Here is a 16,678-nt window from a genome sequence, read left to right as displayed (position 1 = left end):
CAACCCAGCTTGGATCCTGCAACATTTTCCTGGGATAGTATATTCACCTTCACTTGTAAAAATGCTTTTACTTAGTCAAGATTCAACATTTTAAAACTGTAAAATTTACATTCCAATTTTCATTAAGTGCAATCTACAATTACAAAATGGATGGAAAGCGGTGTTTTCAACTTCAGCCACTTTAAGATGCACGGACTTCAACTCCCAGAATTCCAATGCTGGCTAGGCTGCTGAGGCTGACAAACACTGGATTAGACACTATTGAATCAGCCCCCCCAAAAAACCTGCATACATTGTTGAGCACATGATTCCCATCCACATTTTTTTCTAATTATCTGGCATCCTGCCTTATCTGCTTCTGTTCTGCGGCTGTTATGCACATAAAAGGGTTAAGGTTGAAATAAGCAAAGTCTGCTTCCTTTGGGATGGTCTTACAGTATTGTTTTCAGAGGCTCTGGAAAGTTTTGTACCTTTTGAGAGATAGATAACGGAGATTGGTGCTACTATTAAGCCCTCTATCCTTTTATCTCTAGCCTGTTGTTTATAGCTTTCTCTCTGTGTTTATGCCTGTCCCATTAGCTAGTTAATTGTGTTTAGGTTGTTGTAGATGTTTTGATAAGTAAATTTTAAGCTATAGTTTTCGCTCAGTGAACTGAGTTAGCGCATGAGCTTGCTCTGATCTGGATATAGGGACTGACCAGGATGCAAACTGAACCAGAAATTAATCACAGTAATTTAACCACCCTGAGGACTTTCATGCTGCATTTTATGTATTAAGAGACAGATTTTGTGCATCATAAAATAGTAGATAGTCATCTGAAGATTTTTCTTTCTTTGTTACATGTAGCTTTTGTAAATGTATTAAAATACCATTTGTCTCCACATAGTCTCAAATTCCCCTCTGCATCTGAAAATTAGATAATGACTAATCCCTTTGTGATATATTTCCAACTAAGAACTGGACCTCAGAAGGACTTACTGCATTTACGAATGTGACAGAATTCACGCTCCTTGGCCCGATCCACTGTATAACACCAAGGCTTCTCAGAACTGTCAGGATTACGGCAATAATTATCAGCAAGGTCTTTATCTGGGTATCTTTTTTAAAAAATAACAGAGAAAGGTAGAATTAAGCTAAAACACTATTCTCAATATTGAAAATGGACATGATGTGCTTCATAATGTCAACATCAAAGTTAAAAACTGATGGCTATAACTGTGGGGTTTGTTCATCATGTCCAATTGGAAGCAGGCTTGTAAGAGGCTAATAGTCATTTATATCAAATGAGACCAATAGTCAGTTTAGTTCAGCTTTACCCATCTTGACCATGGTTTTCAGGCAGAAATTTTATCATATGTTAAATGGAACAAGCCGATCCTAATTTCACACACACACACACACACACACACACACACACACATATTTGTTTCCGTAGATTTTCACGGGTACAGGTCTTGGCATGTTCAGGTCTTTTTCTGTGTAAGATTGATCTTACACAGGAAAAGACCTGAACACACCAAGACCTGCATATACATACATACATACATACATACATACATACATACATACATGTGGATCTTTGGTTATTCGGGTTTTCTCCCGCGTAAGATTGGAAGTATCTAGGCAACATTTCGATGCACTGGAAGCACAGAGCCGAAGACACAAGCCTGAAGATGATGAATGAGACTTCATCGAAACGTTGCCTAGATACTTCCAATCTTACGCGGGAGAAAACCCGAATAACCAAAGATCCACATACAAATACCCGCAAGAACCTCAGAAAATATATATATATATATTTATTTCCCATGTCATTATAGTTGTGCTTTTAAAGTTGTAGCAACGTTTCGGCAGAATCTCATCTGCCACCATACAGGCTTCTGTATTGTGTTCGTCTGTGAGTCAGACTTTCACAGCCATTTCAGAATGGCTTTTTTCTTCATCCTGATTGGTTGGGCGTCTTGGTCTGTGTTTATTGGTCTTTTTTCAATCTCAATGGCCTGAAAAGACCTGAAAGCATGAATAGAAGATATGACTCCACCAGACTGCCAATTATCTGGAAGCCTGCACCCTCAAACAAAAAAATCTCCACACCACAAGCCAGGCAAACACCTGGGCACAAACAGACTCCCCCTGATACCTCCAGCTCAAACACTCCCCAACCTGGCACCCAGATGAAACCTAGCTTCCTAATAAATGATAGCCATCTGTTTACTCGGAGCCAAAAGCCTCCAATACAGGAAACACAATGTTGCCAGCCAATCAAGACAAAAAAAGCCACAAAACAGACAGAAGATATTAGAAACACCAATCAAGCAGAACACAGCAAACTCCAAGACCAATAAACACAGATCAAGACGCCCAACCAATCAGGATGAAGAAAAAAACCATTCTGGCACAGCAGATGGCTAGCACCAAATTTAAAACAGAAATGGCTGTGAAAGTCTGACTCACAGACGAACACAATACAGAAGCCTGATGATGGCACATGAGATTCTGCTGAAACGTTGCTACAACTTTAATATCTATCTATCTATCTATCTATCTATCTATCTATCTATCTATCTATCTATCTATCTATCTCAATGGGTGGCCAAGAAAGGTCACGTCCAATTAAAATGTGAGCCATTGTACAGCTGCATGGGGGGAAAATAACTTCCATACTGAAGGTCATTATAAAAATATTTGTAAAATAAAACTAGTAGCTCTCTTTAAACAAAACTCTGATGCAAATACACTCAGGATACTCTGGTTACTACATTTGGGGACAATATTGCAGTCCTCTCTGAAACAGGTGATTATTTATAATTTAGTTTTTTATTTATGTATGTTACTTTCTGTTTTTCTCTATGAAAACTTGCAAAGACAGAATACTTAAAAAAAAATATTAGTAAGAGGAAGCCTGATACACTGTGGTGAAGTTTGTCTTGTGTCTTCTCTTAAAATCCTGGGGCCTTAGTTAACACAACAAAGCTGAATATTGTGAAATTTGGGCATGATAAAGGGAATTACATTTCCAGGGTAAAGATAGATGTACTGTGAAGTGTTGTGCTAGAATAAGTAATTGCCACCAATTTAGCTTTAAAAAATATAAAGGGTTAAGATCACACTATTATCACACTATTAAAATCACACTATTATCAATGGATGCCAAAGTATAAAACACAAGAACAAAAGTGCTTCTGCAGGTATAACCAGTATGCATTTTCCAAAGGTATGTAATTCACTTTTGTGGCAATCAAAAAAATCTGAACTAGCCAATGGACCTCTGATCTAACAAGGTTTCTCTTATGCTGCTAGGTATCCAGGCTGCCCTGAAGGTGCTTGAAATTGAACCTGAAGTGTCTGTGTCTCCACTACGTGTACTTCACGTTAGTGTAAAAAAGGATTGTGACAACTGCAAAGTCATTACTAATACGAGCCAATTCCTCTGACTGATATTACTAGCTCCCTTTCCCAAGGATTTCCTTGTCAAGTACCATCATGGCAACATTTCATAGAAAATGCCCTTTCTCCTGCTGTTTTACAGATTACACAATGTCTAGAATCAGTACTTGTTTGGCAGGTATGGATGCTTGTGTGGGTGTTGCAGGTCCCAGCGTTGGCACTCTGTGCCTGACACAGTGTGATCAACGAATCCCCGATAATCCTCACCGTTACATGACACACAGGCAACTGAAAGGCAAAGACAGAGTATTACTGTAAGAGGTATGTAGTAAGAGTGACTTAGAAGCTAGTCAGCCCTGCAAAGTTGTCCAAATCAGGAAACCGATTCCACAAGAATACTAGAGCTATCCTTTATTTAAAAAGATTATAATAATTTGCAAGTCTGACTGCATTTCCTCTTCCTTCCTTCTCATATTTTGGGATTCAGGAGAAGCTAGTGTGTGTCTCTTTCTCATATCTTCCTTGTGCCCTGGGCTCCAAGCTTGCTCCTGTTGTTATCTTAGTGGCTTCTGGATAATTTCTCTAAAATCATCTCCATGGCTCTCTATACATCTTGACCAGAAGGTTGAAGGGAAGGTTAACTAAAAAAACTAATTTACATGAATGAACTAAGCAGAGAGCATGAGAATGCACACCAGAGATGGTATTCAGCAGGTTCTGCCCAGTTCTGGAGAACCGGTAGTGGAAATTTTGGGTAGTTCGGAGAACCGGCAAATACCACTTCTGACTGGAGATTTTATAGTATCCTTCCCTTACCACACCCACCAAGCCATGCCCACAGAACCAGCAGTAAAATATTTTGAATCCCACTACTGATGCACACATTCTGTACAGATCCCGGGATTGAACAAGAAAGAACAAATACATGACAACATCGGACAGAGGGAACACAAGAGACACCAATCAATACACATGTGCCAGCTAACAAAGTTCCATGGACAGAAGAGGCCTCTGAAACAGTGGTGGGATTCAAAACATTTTACTACTGGTTCTCTGGGCATGGTTTGGTGGGCGTAGCAGGGGAAGGACACTGTAAAATCTCCAGGCGGAGATGGTATTTGCCAGTTCTCCAAACTAATCAAAATTTCCACTAGTGGTTCTCCAGAACTGGTCAGAACCTACTGAATACCACATCTGCTCTGGAAACAAAACAGCACTTGGTACTAGTTCAAGTAAATATATAGTTTAGGAAGAACTATCAATCAAGAAGATTATAGTAGTTTTTCTGATTATCTGACCCCACTGAACAAGTGTTGCTTGCATTTTGCTATATTGTCCACTTCCTTCAGAAACAAATCAGAACTTGGTCCACATAGTTGACCCATGTGGCAATAATCCACAAGGTAAATATCATTTTTCCAGGCTAGCATATCTACTTTCATTATTGACAAAGGATTCTGTGGGCACTGCTATTTAAAACTAAAAATAAATATCAACAGTACAAAAACATATAATTATTCATTTTTGCAATCACATGTACTGCCTTCAAGTCAGTTTGACTTTTCATGACTGCCTAGGTACTAGACCAAAGCTTGTTTGGTCAAGTGATTAAGAAGCTAGGCTAGAAACTGGGACACCCTGAGATCTACCTCTGCTTTAGGCACAATAGTTGCTGGGTAAGTTTGGGTCAATCAATCTCTCTCAATTTGACTCAATTCTCCTCACAAAGTAGTTGTTTTGGGGAAAATAGGAGGAGGAAGTAGTAGTATTATATGTCTGCCATCTTGAGTTATTTATAAAAATAACAAAGATGGGATTTTAAAAAAATCTATAAAATTTGAAAGAATGCATCCCTGATCAATTAATTGTATGGGCTGGTTATATACAGTTATGTGTGCCCTGCAGACACCTTAAATCAATTACCATTTTCACATTTCTTGATGCCACAGCTTTGATGTCGGGTAGCAGGATCAGTTGTATAGCACCAGGGGCCATGCCGATCATTATCTGGATTCCGGCAATAATTTTCTTCCAAACCATTATATTGGGATGGACGAAATCTTAAGAAACAAAAAGACAACATGAGACAAAGAAACTGAAATTATCTCATTAGTATTGAACTAGATTTCACTGCAAAACCATCACCCTCCAATTATGCAACTTCAGTAATGGTGGAAATCATTGAAGTTAATATAAGCTGGCTTGTTTATTACAAATCAAAAACCTAAAATGTCTCAATTTTTTATTCTTTTTTAAATGTCAAATGGCTAGATGGCTATAGATGGATGGAGGGATGGAGGAATGGATTTATTTTTTTATAAAGGACATAGATGAGTAGAAAAACAGCAAGTAATGGGGCTTGGGGAGATATTTTTCTCTGTTGTCTACCCTCAATACCATGAGCTGAGAACTGGAATAGTAAAGAAAGAGTTTATTCAAGAGAAATGAGAAACAGTGAAAAAGACTTATCTCCTAATTATGGTTTGGATGCATTGGTTTTCTGTTTGTTTTCTTGCCACGTATATCCCATTTCCTAGGACAATGTGATGCTGTTCTTGACAGGAATACAAAGCACCACACCCTGTCACTTATAAAGTTAGACCAAGCAAAGTAGATAGGCTCCCATACAGCCTCTGGCTTGCTTGATGGATGAGCAATTTTGTACAGAGCACAATTCCCTAAGCCAGCTTTCCAATATGAGATTCTTTCCGGATGCATTAAAACTTCTGTTTCATAAAACCTGGTTAGCTTTAGAAAGCACCAACAAAGCCAAAGTGTGGTCACTCAGCTTCGTTGTGCATTGCATTATGACCATAATAAATGATATAGATTACTAGTGCAATAATTACCATAGCAAGTTATTCCTTGAAAAACTGCCCAATTATTGTTCTATTTTTTTAAAAAGATATTCAGGGGGCATATCTTTTGTCCTACTTTTCTCTCCTTCTCTTTGGCCTCAGCAACAATAATAAATGAAAGCAACACCTCCCTGCGTAGGCAGTGCCCATTTCTTCTTATGTTTTTTAATTGATGCATTTATACCAGTGTTTTCTAAGCTCAGCAACTTTAGATGAGAGGACTTCAACTCCCGGAATTCCCCCAGCTAGCATGCTGGTTGGAAAAACACTGGTAGTCGGAATCCACCCACATGAAAGCTGCTGAGATCGATTTCCACCTTGCCTTTATTTGATGTATTTACACATTGCCTTTCAAGAAGTTCGAAGAGTGGCATACATAGATTTACCTGTGATCATGAGGAAACTTCAGCTGCCATTTTTGACATGTTTTTCCTTTTTCAGTCACAGACTGGGTCCCTCTATAGTTTGCCCCATCTCCTATGATGCATTTCCTTACATAACCTGTGAAGTGACAGTTGAGAAATAACTATCTAATGTAAGATGGTATGGGAGTCAAATACCAGTGTGGGGCTACTTATTTGAAAATACGGTCACTGATGTACTTCATGTGATAAGAGCATTCTGTCATGAGTTCAAGAAAAAGGAAGGCCACCTGTGAGTATTTCTTTTTTATTCATGTAATATGTGGATCGTCACCACTGGCCTTCTCTTCCTTCGGCAGATTGTCTGGAAAGGTTAAAGGATCTTTTGTCCCAGCTGTCCAATGCTGGGGACAGTGTGAGATCCAACCTTTTCGAAAGCTGGGTTGCTCTTTTATCAGATAATAGAGGCATATGGTTTTCTTGGCTATGAACAAGGCTGTCATCACTTAGATCTAGGAAGGAAAGTACACTAATCCAGGTGCAACAACCAATGTTGGGCCAAAAATCTTGCTTTTTCAAAGTCGCTGATGGGAGATAGTGGGGAAAATGGCCCATCAGGATTCCCATTAAGTTCATAGGATCTTGAGCAAGACTTTACTCCAAAGTCTCAATCTGTCTGTCCCTTGCAGAAAGATAAGACTAAACAAAAGATTTATGGCATTTTCAATATGCTGAGGACTCTTGGGCTGCCTCCTATAATGACTTAACCGGGTATGTATGAAAAAAGGGGCCACAAATGTGAACTTTTGCACTCACAACTGCTGTGGCAAAGGTCAATTTACTCCAGATGCCCTCCCAGATGTTGAGAGCAAGATGGAGATCGGACAGATACTTAGAATTATATCAGATATTAAGATGGATGTGGATGTGCACTCAGTTAAGCATATTAGAGAAGGCATTTGCTTGAGAGCCTAAAAATCAAGACAGGAAATGTGTGTCAACTGGAAGAACATTCTTCTCTAGTTTTTTTCTTTTAATGCACAACCTCTCATGCATGTGTATCCCTTCTCTCCTTTCAGCAACCCAAGTCCTAAATAAGCATCTCTATTTAATTTTTAGGTCATCAGGCCAGAGGAAGTGTACAAATGTATGTTTTCATTTTCCCTCTCTTATGCTATAGGTGATTTCCCTGATCTTTCTCATGTTTCACTTCCACGGAGACCTCCAGCCTACCTTTCTTCTGGTAGAGATCATAATGAACATTCCTTTGCAACTGGGTATGTGGTGAATTTTGGGTCACAGTCAGCAGCTGGCATTCATAACGCTGCCAGTTGTAGTGAAAGGCTCTGGAAGAAAACATAGACAGCAGTCTCATGAGATACCTTTGGCATGGAGAATTGCTTGTTTGCCTAAACTTTTTGACTCTTTCTCCAACTTTCCCACTCTTGGTCATTGCCATATCTAGTTATTATCTACTTTGCCTGGGTTTTTTTTTAATATACTGGGCATATAATATTTTGTCTCGCCATGTCTCTTTTCTGTTCTTCATTTGGTCGTTTTTGTAGACTAGTTTGGACTTTTCGTTATTCCGTAAGTCTTCATGGTAGACTAATTTCAGTGCATCTTCTTCACTGTTTTTCCTCAACCCTCAATGTCTTATTCACAGCTCATACAGAGCTTGGTGTGTGTGCATCTATGTATGTATCGGGATGTCTGTGCAGCTAAGTACCCATGTGCATGTTGAAGAGACATGTATGTCTGAAGTGAAATTAACACACGAGACAAGTATCACTCACACCAACGTTCTAATAAAGCATATGTTTTTCAAGTAAAGAAGAGTTAAGATTCTTCTGGATCAAGTCCATCTCTTAGGGACCACATAATATACACATGTCATTTTCTTGAGAGCAAAGGAGGCTTGTCACTTCTGAGAGATTTTTTTTTTGTCTTCCACCCTGAAGTTCCTAATAGTATCTCATTCAAATTTGAACTTGCTCAGGGTTTTTTCTAGAGCAAAATCAGGTGCATGCACAAAGTCTCACAGTCAAAGATGTTGGGTAGCAGCTGGACTAGGAAAAGCCTTACAATGACCTTTTAAGAATTTTTCTGAATCTTGGGAAGAGCCAGGGGAAATTCCCGCTGGGATCCTGGAGAACTGCTGCTTCTTCAGAGGTACTACCAGCTAGAAAAGCCAATGCCTAACTCAAGGTAAAGCAATTGTCTGAGCTTATACAGGTAAACCCTGAAGCTCACCTGCCTGGAGCTATGGCTTTCCCCCGCTTACCTGCAGTCCACCAAGGTGTTACATTGGCGGGCACATTCATCTACTTCACTGATCTGCTCCACACGCTGTTGAGACGAAGTAATCAGCTGAGTAGCCTTTAGTCTTTGGAAGTCATTCAGTGGAGAACGGTGACCTGGAAAGCATAGAAAACATCAGTCATTCTGGATCTCTGCAAAGAAAACAGAATCAACTCTCAACAGAAAACAAACATTAGGATGTGCCTCAATAATATAGGATCCTGGCAGTCTTTAAGGGGGAAGTAGGAGAAAAACTTCGCCCAATTAAATCATAGTCTTTTCTAAGAATTGGAGAATTGAATGTCATCATTGTTTAAGAAACAGGAAGCATAAAGAGGCCAGCTTAGCATGAGCAAAGTTCCTTGGGCTCAAATGAGATTGTGCGATTCTTATATCCGAGACTTCTAGGCAAAGTGCTGTACATTTAACAGATGCACATCAAGTGGACAAGAATCATACATAGATGTTTTCCAGTGTGAGGATGGGAAAATACTGTACTTATTACATTTCTGCCTCAGACATATTATTGCACTGGTGTTTTTTTTACACGGCAAACCTAATTGCAGAATGTGTGGCTAAGAAATTTGAAAAAATGAGGTTTCTATTATTGCCACAGACGTTCAAAAGCTTGCTGAGAGCCAGAAAGCTTTACTTAACGAATGCTTGTCACACATCTGTTAAAGGTCTTTTCCTTGTGGCTGTGTGAAAATTCTACCTACCAGTCCCTGATTCTACAGCAGCAGCCCCCAACCTTTTTGGGCACCAGGGACCAGTTCCATGGAGAAAGGTTTTTCCTGCGGACTGGAGAGAGCGTGGTTTTGTGTGCTGCCTGCATCCCATAGATGGGGCTTCACTTGTTTGCGCAGCCTGATTTCTGGCATGGTGTAGACTAGTGGTGCTCCACGGACTCGAGGTTGGGAACCCCTGGTCTACAGTAAACTTACTTTTTCTTCAAGTCGGTCTTGACTTCTGGCAACTAAAAGGACATGGCCATGCAATTTTCTAGACCACACTTTTGGAAGTGGTTTGCCATTGGTTTCTTCCTACAGGTGAGAGATGACTGGCTCAGAGTCACCCAGCTGGTTCCCTGCCTAAAGTAAGACAAGGACTCAGGTTTTCCTGCTCCTATTGCAGCATCTTAAAACACTAGACCTGTGTTCTTGGGCGACTTTAAGATGTCTGGATTTCAATTCCAGAATCATTCTCCGTACCTTGGTGGATGGTGGAGTTAAGGTTGGGGAACGATGGAAGTTTTAATAGCCATCTGCCAAGGAATGTCTGGTTTGCCACAATTTTTGTGTGTGGGTGTACTCAAGTAGACATAGACTTTCTAGATCGCTTTTGCCAAACCTCAGCTGTCCATCTTTTGGACACATGTTTTGTGCTAGTTCTGAACACTGCTAAATCTATATTCTAAAGAAGCCCAACAGCAGCTTATCAGTAGAGAGAAAACTGTATTGTGATGCAGGAGAAAGTAAATCAGCTCTCTCTTTTCCCCTTCATTGTGCAGCCATTGTTGGTCATCTATTGTTCAGGAAGATCCAGAACTCTGCATTGGGTGGTCAGAGATCTGGTGAGTACATTGAATGAGTGACGCTGGTTTTAAAGAACATCATTCTCCCATTGTGCAAAGTAGAATGGAGAAGGTCAGAATGCACCAAGGGGCCAGAGGAGAGGGGGGGATATATCCATACTAATCTAGGTGGCCCCTTGGCCCTACTCTTCTAGGTGGGATCTAACTGTAACATCTACTAAGACTGCACTCATGGGAAAAGAATGCTTCTTGCCTACATCAATGGCAACATGGTGAAACAACTAAATATGAGTTTAAGCTACTCTCAGATACCTCTTGGGGATGAGGGAAAGACAATGTCTGGGTGAAGTGACAGAAAAAGCATTTCTAGTAAAACACCAATGGTTCTAGAGAGACGTGAGAAACCTCAACCAAGAAGGCAGAGGAAGATAACAGCTATTGCTCTTTCTAAAGAGACAGTCCTTAACAGACCAGGATAAAAATGTCTGGTCATTATGCAGGAATGAAAACCAAGAGATTCTGGAGTTCTAGTCCTTCCTCAGGAGGAAAGAGTGTTATCCGCCTTGAATTGTTTATAAAAATAATAAAGGCAAGATAATAAAAAAAAATAAAAAATACACTATCCACTAACATATGGACAGAAGTATCTCAGGGCAGAAAGCTTTGGTAAACAGCAAAGGAGCAGCAACATCTTTTCTGGGAAAAGATCATGATTATTAGAACTTACAGTACAGAGAAGCAGCATCTTCTGCATTCCACAGAATTACTGAAACAAGAAAGAAGCACCCTGTGGAGATTCAGAGTGGGTGGGTGGGTAGATCCTCACCTTTGCTGGAGGTGCAGAGCAACACAAGGATCAAGGCAGCTGTCGCCTGCATGGCTTTCTCCCCCACACGCAGTCTTCCCAACATGGTCACCTAGATATGCCAACAAGGCTATGTTTCCAGGAATATCCGGCAGGAAGCTGCAGCTGGCCAAATATTTACTTAGGGTTTGTTTGTCAGCAATAATTCCACAGCTTCAAAGCACATGGGGTACGGTTGCCCATTAGACCCTCAGTACAGTGAGCCCTCGGAAGCAGTATTTCTCCAATTCTCTTTTTCCGCTCTGCCCCAGCTTCACAAAAGTTCCCCAAAAGAGACAATCACTCCCCAACTTCCCCAAATATAATGTAAAGTAAGGTTGGGAAATTGCTCCATATCAGTCCAAGCTGGCCTTGGATCAAGAGCCTTCCCCTTCCTGTCAGTGGTCAAACAATGGGACCGCCCTACAGTCTCACAGATCTTTCCTGCTGACCAAACCAAGCAGCAGAGTTGCCAGCAGTCTTCTATGCCAGTGGTTCTCAACCTTGGCAACTTTAAGCTGTGTGGACTTCAATTCCCAGAACCCCCAGCCAGCACTGACTAAGGAATTCTGTGAGTTGTAGTCCACACAGCTTAAAATGAGCACAGTTGAGGAACACTGCTTTTAAACATTGGCTAAATGTGACCAATAAAGGAAAAGCAATATTTGCAAAAAGATGTTCAGCTTCCGTATACAAAACAAGAATATCCTCACCTTTCCATTGCTGAGAAGGGGCTTCCCAGGGAACATGTACTTATCTAGGAGAAAAGCAGCTCCACTGATTTCTATCTTTTGGATGGAGATGAGTGGGCATTATTTAAAATTAGAAATCCAAAAAGATCTAACATTCCTTAATAATAATAGGAAATACCCTGGTTATAAAGCAGTTAATGGCACAAAGCCATTTGCCAGATTACTTGTCTAACATTTTGTTCCAAAACATGTTTATTCAGAGATTCCAGATGCAGTTCCAATGCAGTTCCGGAGTATTTTTCCCCTCACATGTTATGACAGGCATCTCCAAGCTTTGTAAATAAGTGGAGATATTTAAAATTTAAGAACATGTCCTGGGTATTCCTCTGATCACGAGCTAATCACAGTAAACCTAGACAGAGAAACCTCTGTTTTATTTATTGCCTCAGTTCAAATACCGCATAATGGGATTCTATAATAATTACGATACTAAACTAGTTTAAAAATCCAGTTCAAATTTTTGAAGTGTTTGTATTTTGGCAGAATCTATAAATATCCAGTCCTGATTTTGTAAGGGGCAGTATAGTTACACACAGGATTGTAACAGGATACATTGGTGTCAGCCACAAACTTTGTTGTTGTTGTTGTTCTGTATAATTTTTAATTGGACTTAAATGAATACATCTCATAGATACAGACTTAACAGGGGATATAATTAAAGTTTGTGAAGTGCACCATCCAGCTTCACTGCTTCCTAAGGCTGATTCACAAGGCCAGTTTTTTTCCCAGATTAAGTATTGACCACTGACCATTTCTAGGGGCAAAAGACAGGGACAATTACAGGTGTGTATCAAAACCAGCAAGATGTCAGACAGAGTATTGTGATGTTAAATCCCCCACCCATTCCAACATATGTCAACATCACAGGCACATTCAAAAAGGGTAGGGCTTGGTTCACAATCCTCAATCTGCCATCTTGCTTGCTCTTGCTGATTTTGACTGCTCCTTGTGGATATTCAATAAAAAGCAACACATATCCCATTGCATATCAAAAGTAGTATTTCCAACTTGTGCCAAGTCAAGTAGCGCCATCTGGTTCTCCCGCTGTGCTTCATTTCATTATAGGCAAATATCCCACTCCAACTGGTTAATGTGTTGGGTGTAGCAACATTCTCTTCCCTCTGGTTATTGCCTTCATTGCTTTTTTAAAAAAAAGATAAATACATCAATGGAATGTGAGTAGCTTTTTGTTGCTTTTGTTTAGAAGTTGGTCCAGTGGAGCTACAAAACGGGCCTGCTTCATTTATATACCGTGTCTATAAAAATTGTATATAAAAATTGTGCCTGAGACAAAAATGTCTTTCATTTTACTGGAAGCTTAAAAGAGGCTGGACCGACATTCAGCTTGCAAAGGTGAATTAGCATAGTGTTCACCTAATCAAATCACTGGTGTACTTCTACACTAAAGCTTAAACACAAATGTTAATTGTGTCAAACAGTTTTTATAGTGTGCCAATTCTTGGGTAGATTAATTTAAGCAAAACAGAGAATGAACTAATGATTGAGCACCACTGATATCATGATCTTTCTTAGCTCTGGGTTCATCAACCACCAGATGCCAGCAAAGAAATAAAGGATGCTTTCTATCTTCATTGCCAGACACCTTTCCAGCCTCAGTGACCTTAATGATTATATGCATTTGATTCACTAATATTCTCTAATGAGATCCTTAATGATTCCCTCTCATAACTGGCCTGCAATCATAAACCATTTTATTAAACAAGATAGTCCTTGTTTAGCAACTGCAATTAGGAATAGCAACTTGAAGCAGTCACTAAATGAACCATTATAATTTTACAATTTCACATCAGCTTTCCTTCATTTTGCAGACCTGCAAAGATAATAAATGGAAAGACTGTCATATAATTATATTTTCATCACTGTCCCGTGAACAGTTGCTAACTGACTCAGTCACTAAACAAGGACTACGTATCTCTTATTTATATAGAAGGATTGTGTGAGAGAGAAATATGCTTGAGGCTGGATCGTTTTGCAGCACGCAAGGTTATTTTATTATTTTAGTAAAAAAAAAATCTTAAAAAATAAAATTAAGTAAGACAGAAAGCTTGGCTAAGCATGTCAAATCTGGGCTACAAAAAAATGGGACAACTAGGAGATTGCAGCCATAAAAGTTAGCACCCACCCCACTCCTAGAAGAGTGAAGTATCTTGAGAAATATTAGAAAGGCAAAATATTATATTTCCCTTGATGAGAAATGGAGAAACACGCTCTTGGAAAGCAGCTCCCACCTTCCTTAATAGCCCACAGCAGATGTCAGCACTTAAGAGATAAAGAGATAGGTAGCTCTATTCATAGGCAAAAATTCCCTGCAGCAAGGTCTCAGCAAAGGTACTGTGTTTCTCATATAATAAGGCTGGGTCTTTTTTTTTTTTGAGCCCCGAAAAAATGGCTAGGTCGTTTTTTCGGGGGTGACTTAATTCCCCCCCCCTTTGCGTCTTTGGGCGGGCAGGCGGCGACAGCTTGGACGTTGACTTCGGCATTGGTGGGGCACTTCGTATCGGGGTCAACGCAGGCAGCACCATATCCGGGTGTGCAACAAAAGTACTTCCTAACGGCAAGCCCCCCCACCATTCCCCCCCATTTCACATGTTTTAATATAGGCCTTAATTTGGGGGGAGGGGCTTAATTTCATTTCATGCCTATAAAACATGCTGGGACTTCCTATTGGGGGAGGCCGTGTTGTTGGAGAAACAGGGTAGGATTAGCACTCAGCCATAATAGGAGTTGCCCAACACCCTTTCAGAACACAAGCTCCTTTATTGCCTCATCTCAGTTACACCACACCCTCCAAACGTCAACCAAACCTGGGAGCTCAGACAACCTACAGAGCCAGCTATGATCCCTACAACAGCCAATAGAATACATGTTCTTGCACAGGAACAGGAAGCTTACGTTCAAAGCCCAAGAGAAGGTATAAATGCCCCTCACTCTCAACTCCATGTGGTCAGCTGCCCAGAACCATATGCTTGGTGGTTCTGCTTCACCATTAAACGATCTTTCCAATCAGTCTCCATATTTCCAGTGTCTTTCTCCTGGCTTGGAACTGACCCAGATGGACATTTCTTCCAACACAGCAAAGACTGGAGTATTCTGTACCTTTTTGTTGCCAATATGCGGTGTGGGATTAAGCCGGTTCACACATGTTCGGGAGAACCAGTATTTAACTTTCTGAGTAGTTTAGTGAACTGACTATTGGAAGAAATCTCCTTCTAACAGCATTTTGTTTTTCCCACTTTATGGTGTTAATCTTGTCAGGAAGGCAGGAAGGAGGCATTCTGATGTGCCTCTGTGTGTTGTTTCTAGCCTAATCCTGTTTATTTTTATTGCTCTGCTTAAGTGTTTTCAGAAACTGCCTCTGCTGTTAAGCCTTGTTCTGTTGTAACAGCTTAATGGTTCTTGGCAGTATGCCCAGACTTTCCATAGCAGCTTCTCTGGAGTTTTTTCCCCTTTGCTGGTACTTTTATTCTTGACTTTCTTAAAGGGGAAGGGTTGTTTTAAGCCTTTTACACTGTGTTAGTGGTTCCTGGTACTGTCCTTTTGGGGTGAACTTCCAACACGGCTGAATCCCCTCCCAGTCACTTCTTGCCTGTCCTCAGTTAAGGGTGGGAGGTGGTGATCATGGGCCTCTTTCTTCCCTAGATGAGTAATCTTCTCTAAATGGAGGTATTTGGCTAGTCTATTTGGCTAGTATAAAAAGGTATAGGCTTGCCATCCCGATCTGCTAATTAGCCAGGAATGCCTGTGTTGAGTCACTACATCCTCTTGCCTTCCTGAATTAAAGGATTCCACTTTCTGGCAGCTTGCTTCAGTGTCCATTTCTTCTCAACACCGGTGACTGCTTCCCAGCTGGGGAACAAACCAGGAGATTTCTTCCAACAATATCTCGTGAGGTGAGTGAGACCAGCTGGTATCTTTAAGTGGTGCAAATGGATCTAAGGATTGCTTCTCCTGGCTGGGAAAGGGTGCTTTGTCAATTCACTGAGCACAGGAATCTCTTGCCTACAGGGATTCTTCAGTCATCCAGGTCATGGTTGTCCCAAAAGTGTTTTTTTTCAAGAGGCAACTGGATTTTCTTGGTTTCCAGAAAGTCCAGTTGCTTCTTGGAAAAGCACCTTTTGGACATGAGTCTCTTGCATTGCTTTGGAGTGGGCAAGGCATGATTGTTCATTGATAGTAAGATTTTTTTAAAAAAAGGAGGTAGGGGTGTGGATCCTCCCTCCAATTCATTTTAGTTTTCTCTCATGATAATAAGGCTCAATAACATGGCACCAGGCTTGAAGTTTATTTAGATATCTGTCTGTGGCATGTACTAATTTTATTGTGATCCTGACAACCTTGGGAGGGCAGAGACTTGAACTTGGGTCCTCTATATACTTTGTTAATTTGTCTCTTTAGCTCAACATTTGTAGCCCAAGTGTGCCCACCCACTTTCTGGAGAGCTTAATGAATAGAATACTTTATTGACCAAGTATGATGGGACCCACAAGGAATTTGTCTTGGTGTAAATACTCTCAGTGTACATAAAAGAAAAGATACATTCATCAAGAGTCGAGAATCATAAGGTACAGCACTTAATGATAGTCATAGGGTACAATAAGCAATTAAATCATACTAGGAA

General features: G+C 40.4%; 1 protein-coding gene across 2 annotated transcripts in view; it reads right to left on the bottom strand.

Moving 5' to 3' along the window:
• Window positions 1-11,774, bottom strand: part of MST1 (macrophage stimulating 1) — a 32,401-nt gene extending 20,627 nt beyond the window's left edge. Inside the window, exons 1-7 of one of the 2 annotated variants that reach the window (XM_026725570.2) lie at window positions 11,270-11,774; window positions 8,893-9,025; window positions 7,842-7,954; window positions 6,633-6,747; window positions 5,312-5,448; window positions 3,556-3,676; window positions 980-1,098 (exon numbers count right to left, since the gene is read on the bottom strand). In XM_026725570.2, the coding sequence (XP_026581355.1) occupies window positions 980-1,098; window positions 3,556-3,676; window positions 5,312-5,448; window positions 6,633-6,747; window positions 7,842-7,954; window positions 8,893-9,025; window positions 11,270-11,354 (823 nt within the window). In that variant the 5' untranslated portion in view covers window positions 11,355-11,774. The remainder of the gene's footprint in view (window positions 1-979; window positions 1,099-3,555; window positions 3,677-5,311; window positions 5,449-6,632; window positions 6,748-7,841; window positions 7,955-8,892; window positions 9,026-11,269) is intronic. The other variant, XM_026725563.2, reaches the window with a different exon arrangement.
• Window positions 11,775-16,678: the final 4,904 nt, after the last annotated feature.

This window comes from Pseudonaja textilis, chromosome 2, assembly GCF_049901715.1.
Source record: "Pseudonaja textilis isolate UNSWEBS1 chromosome 2, rPseTex1.2, whole genome shotgun sequence".
Lineage (NCBI taxonomy): Eukaryota > Metazoa > Chordata > Lepidosauria > Squamata > Elapidae > Pseudonaja > Pseudonaja textilis.
The sequence above is the reverse complement of the archived record's forward strand: the minus strand, read 5'-3'. Positions and strand labels throughout refer to the sequence as shown.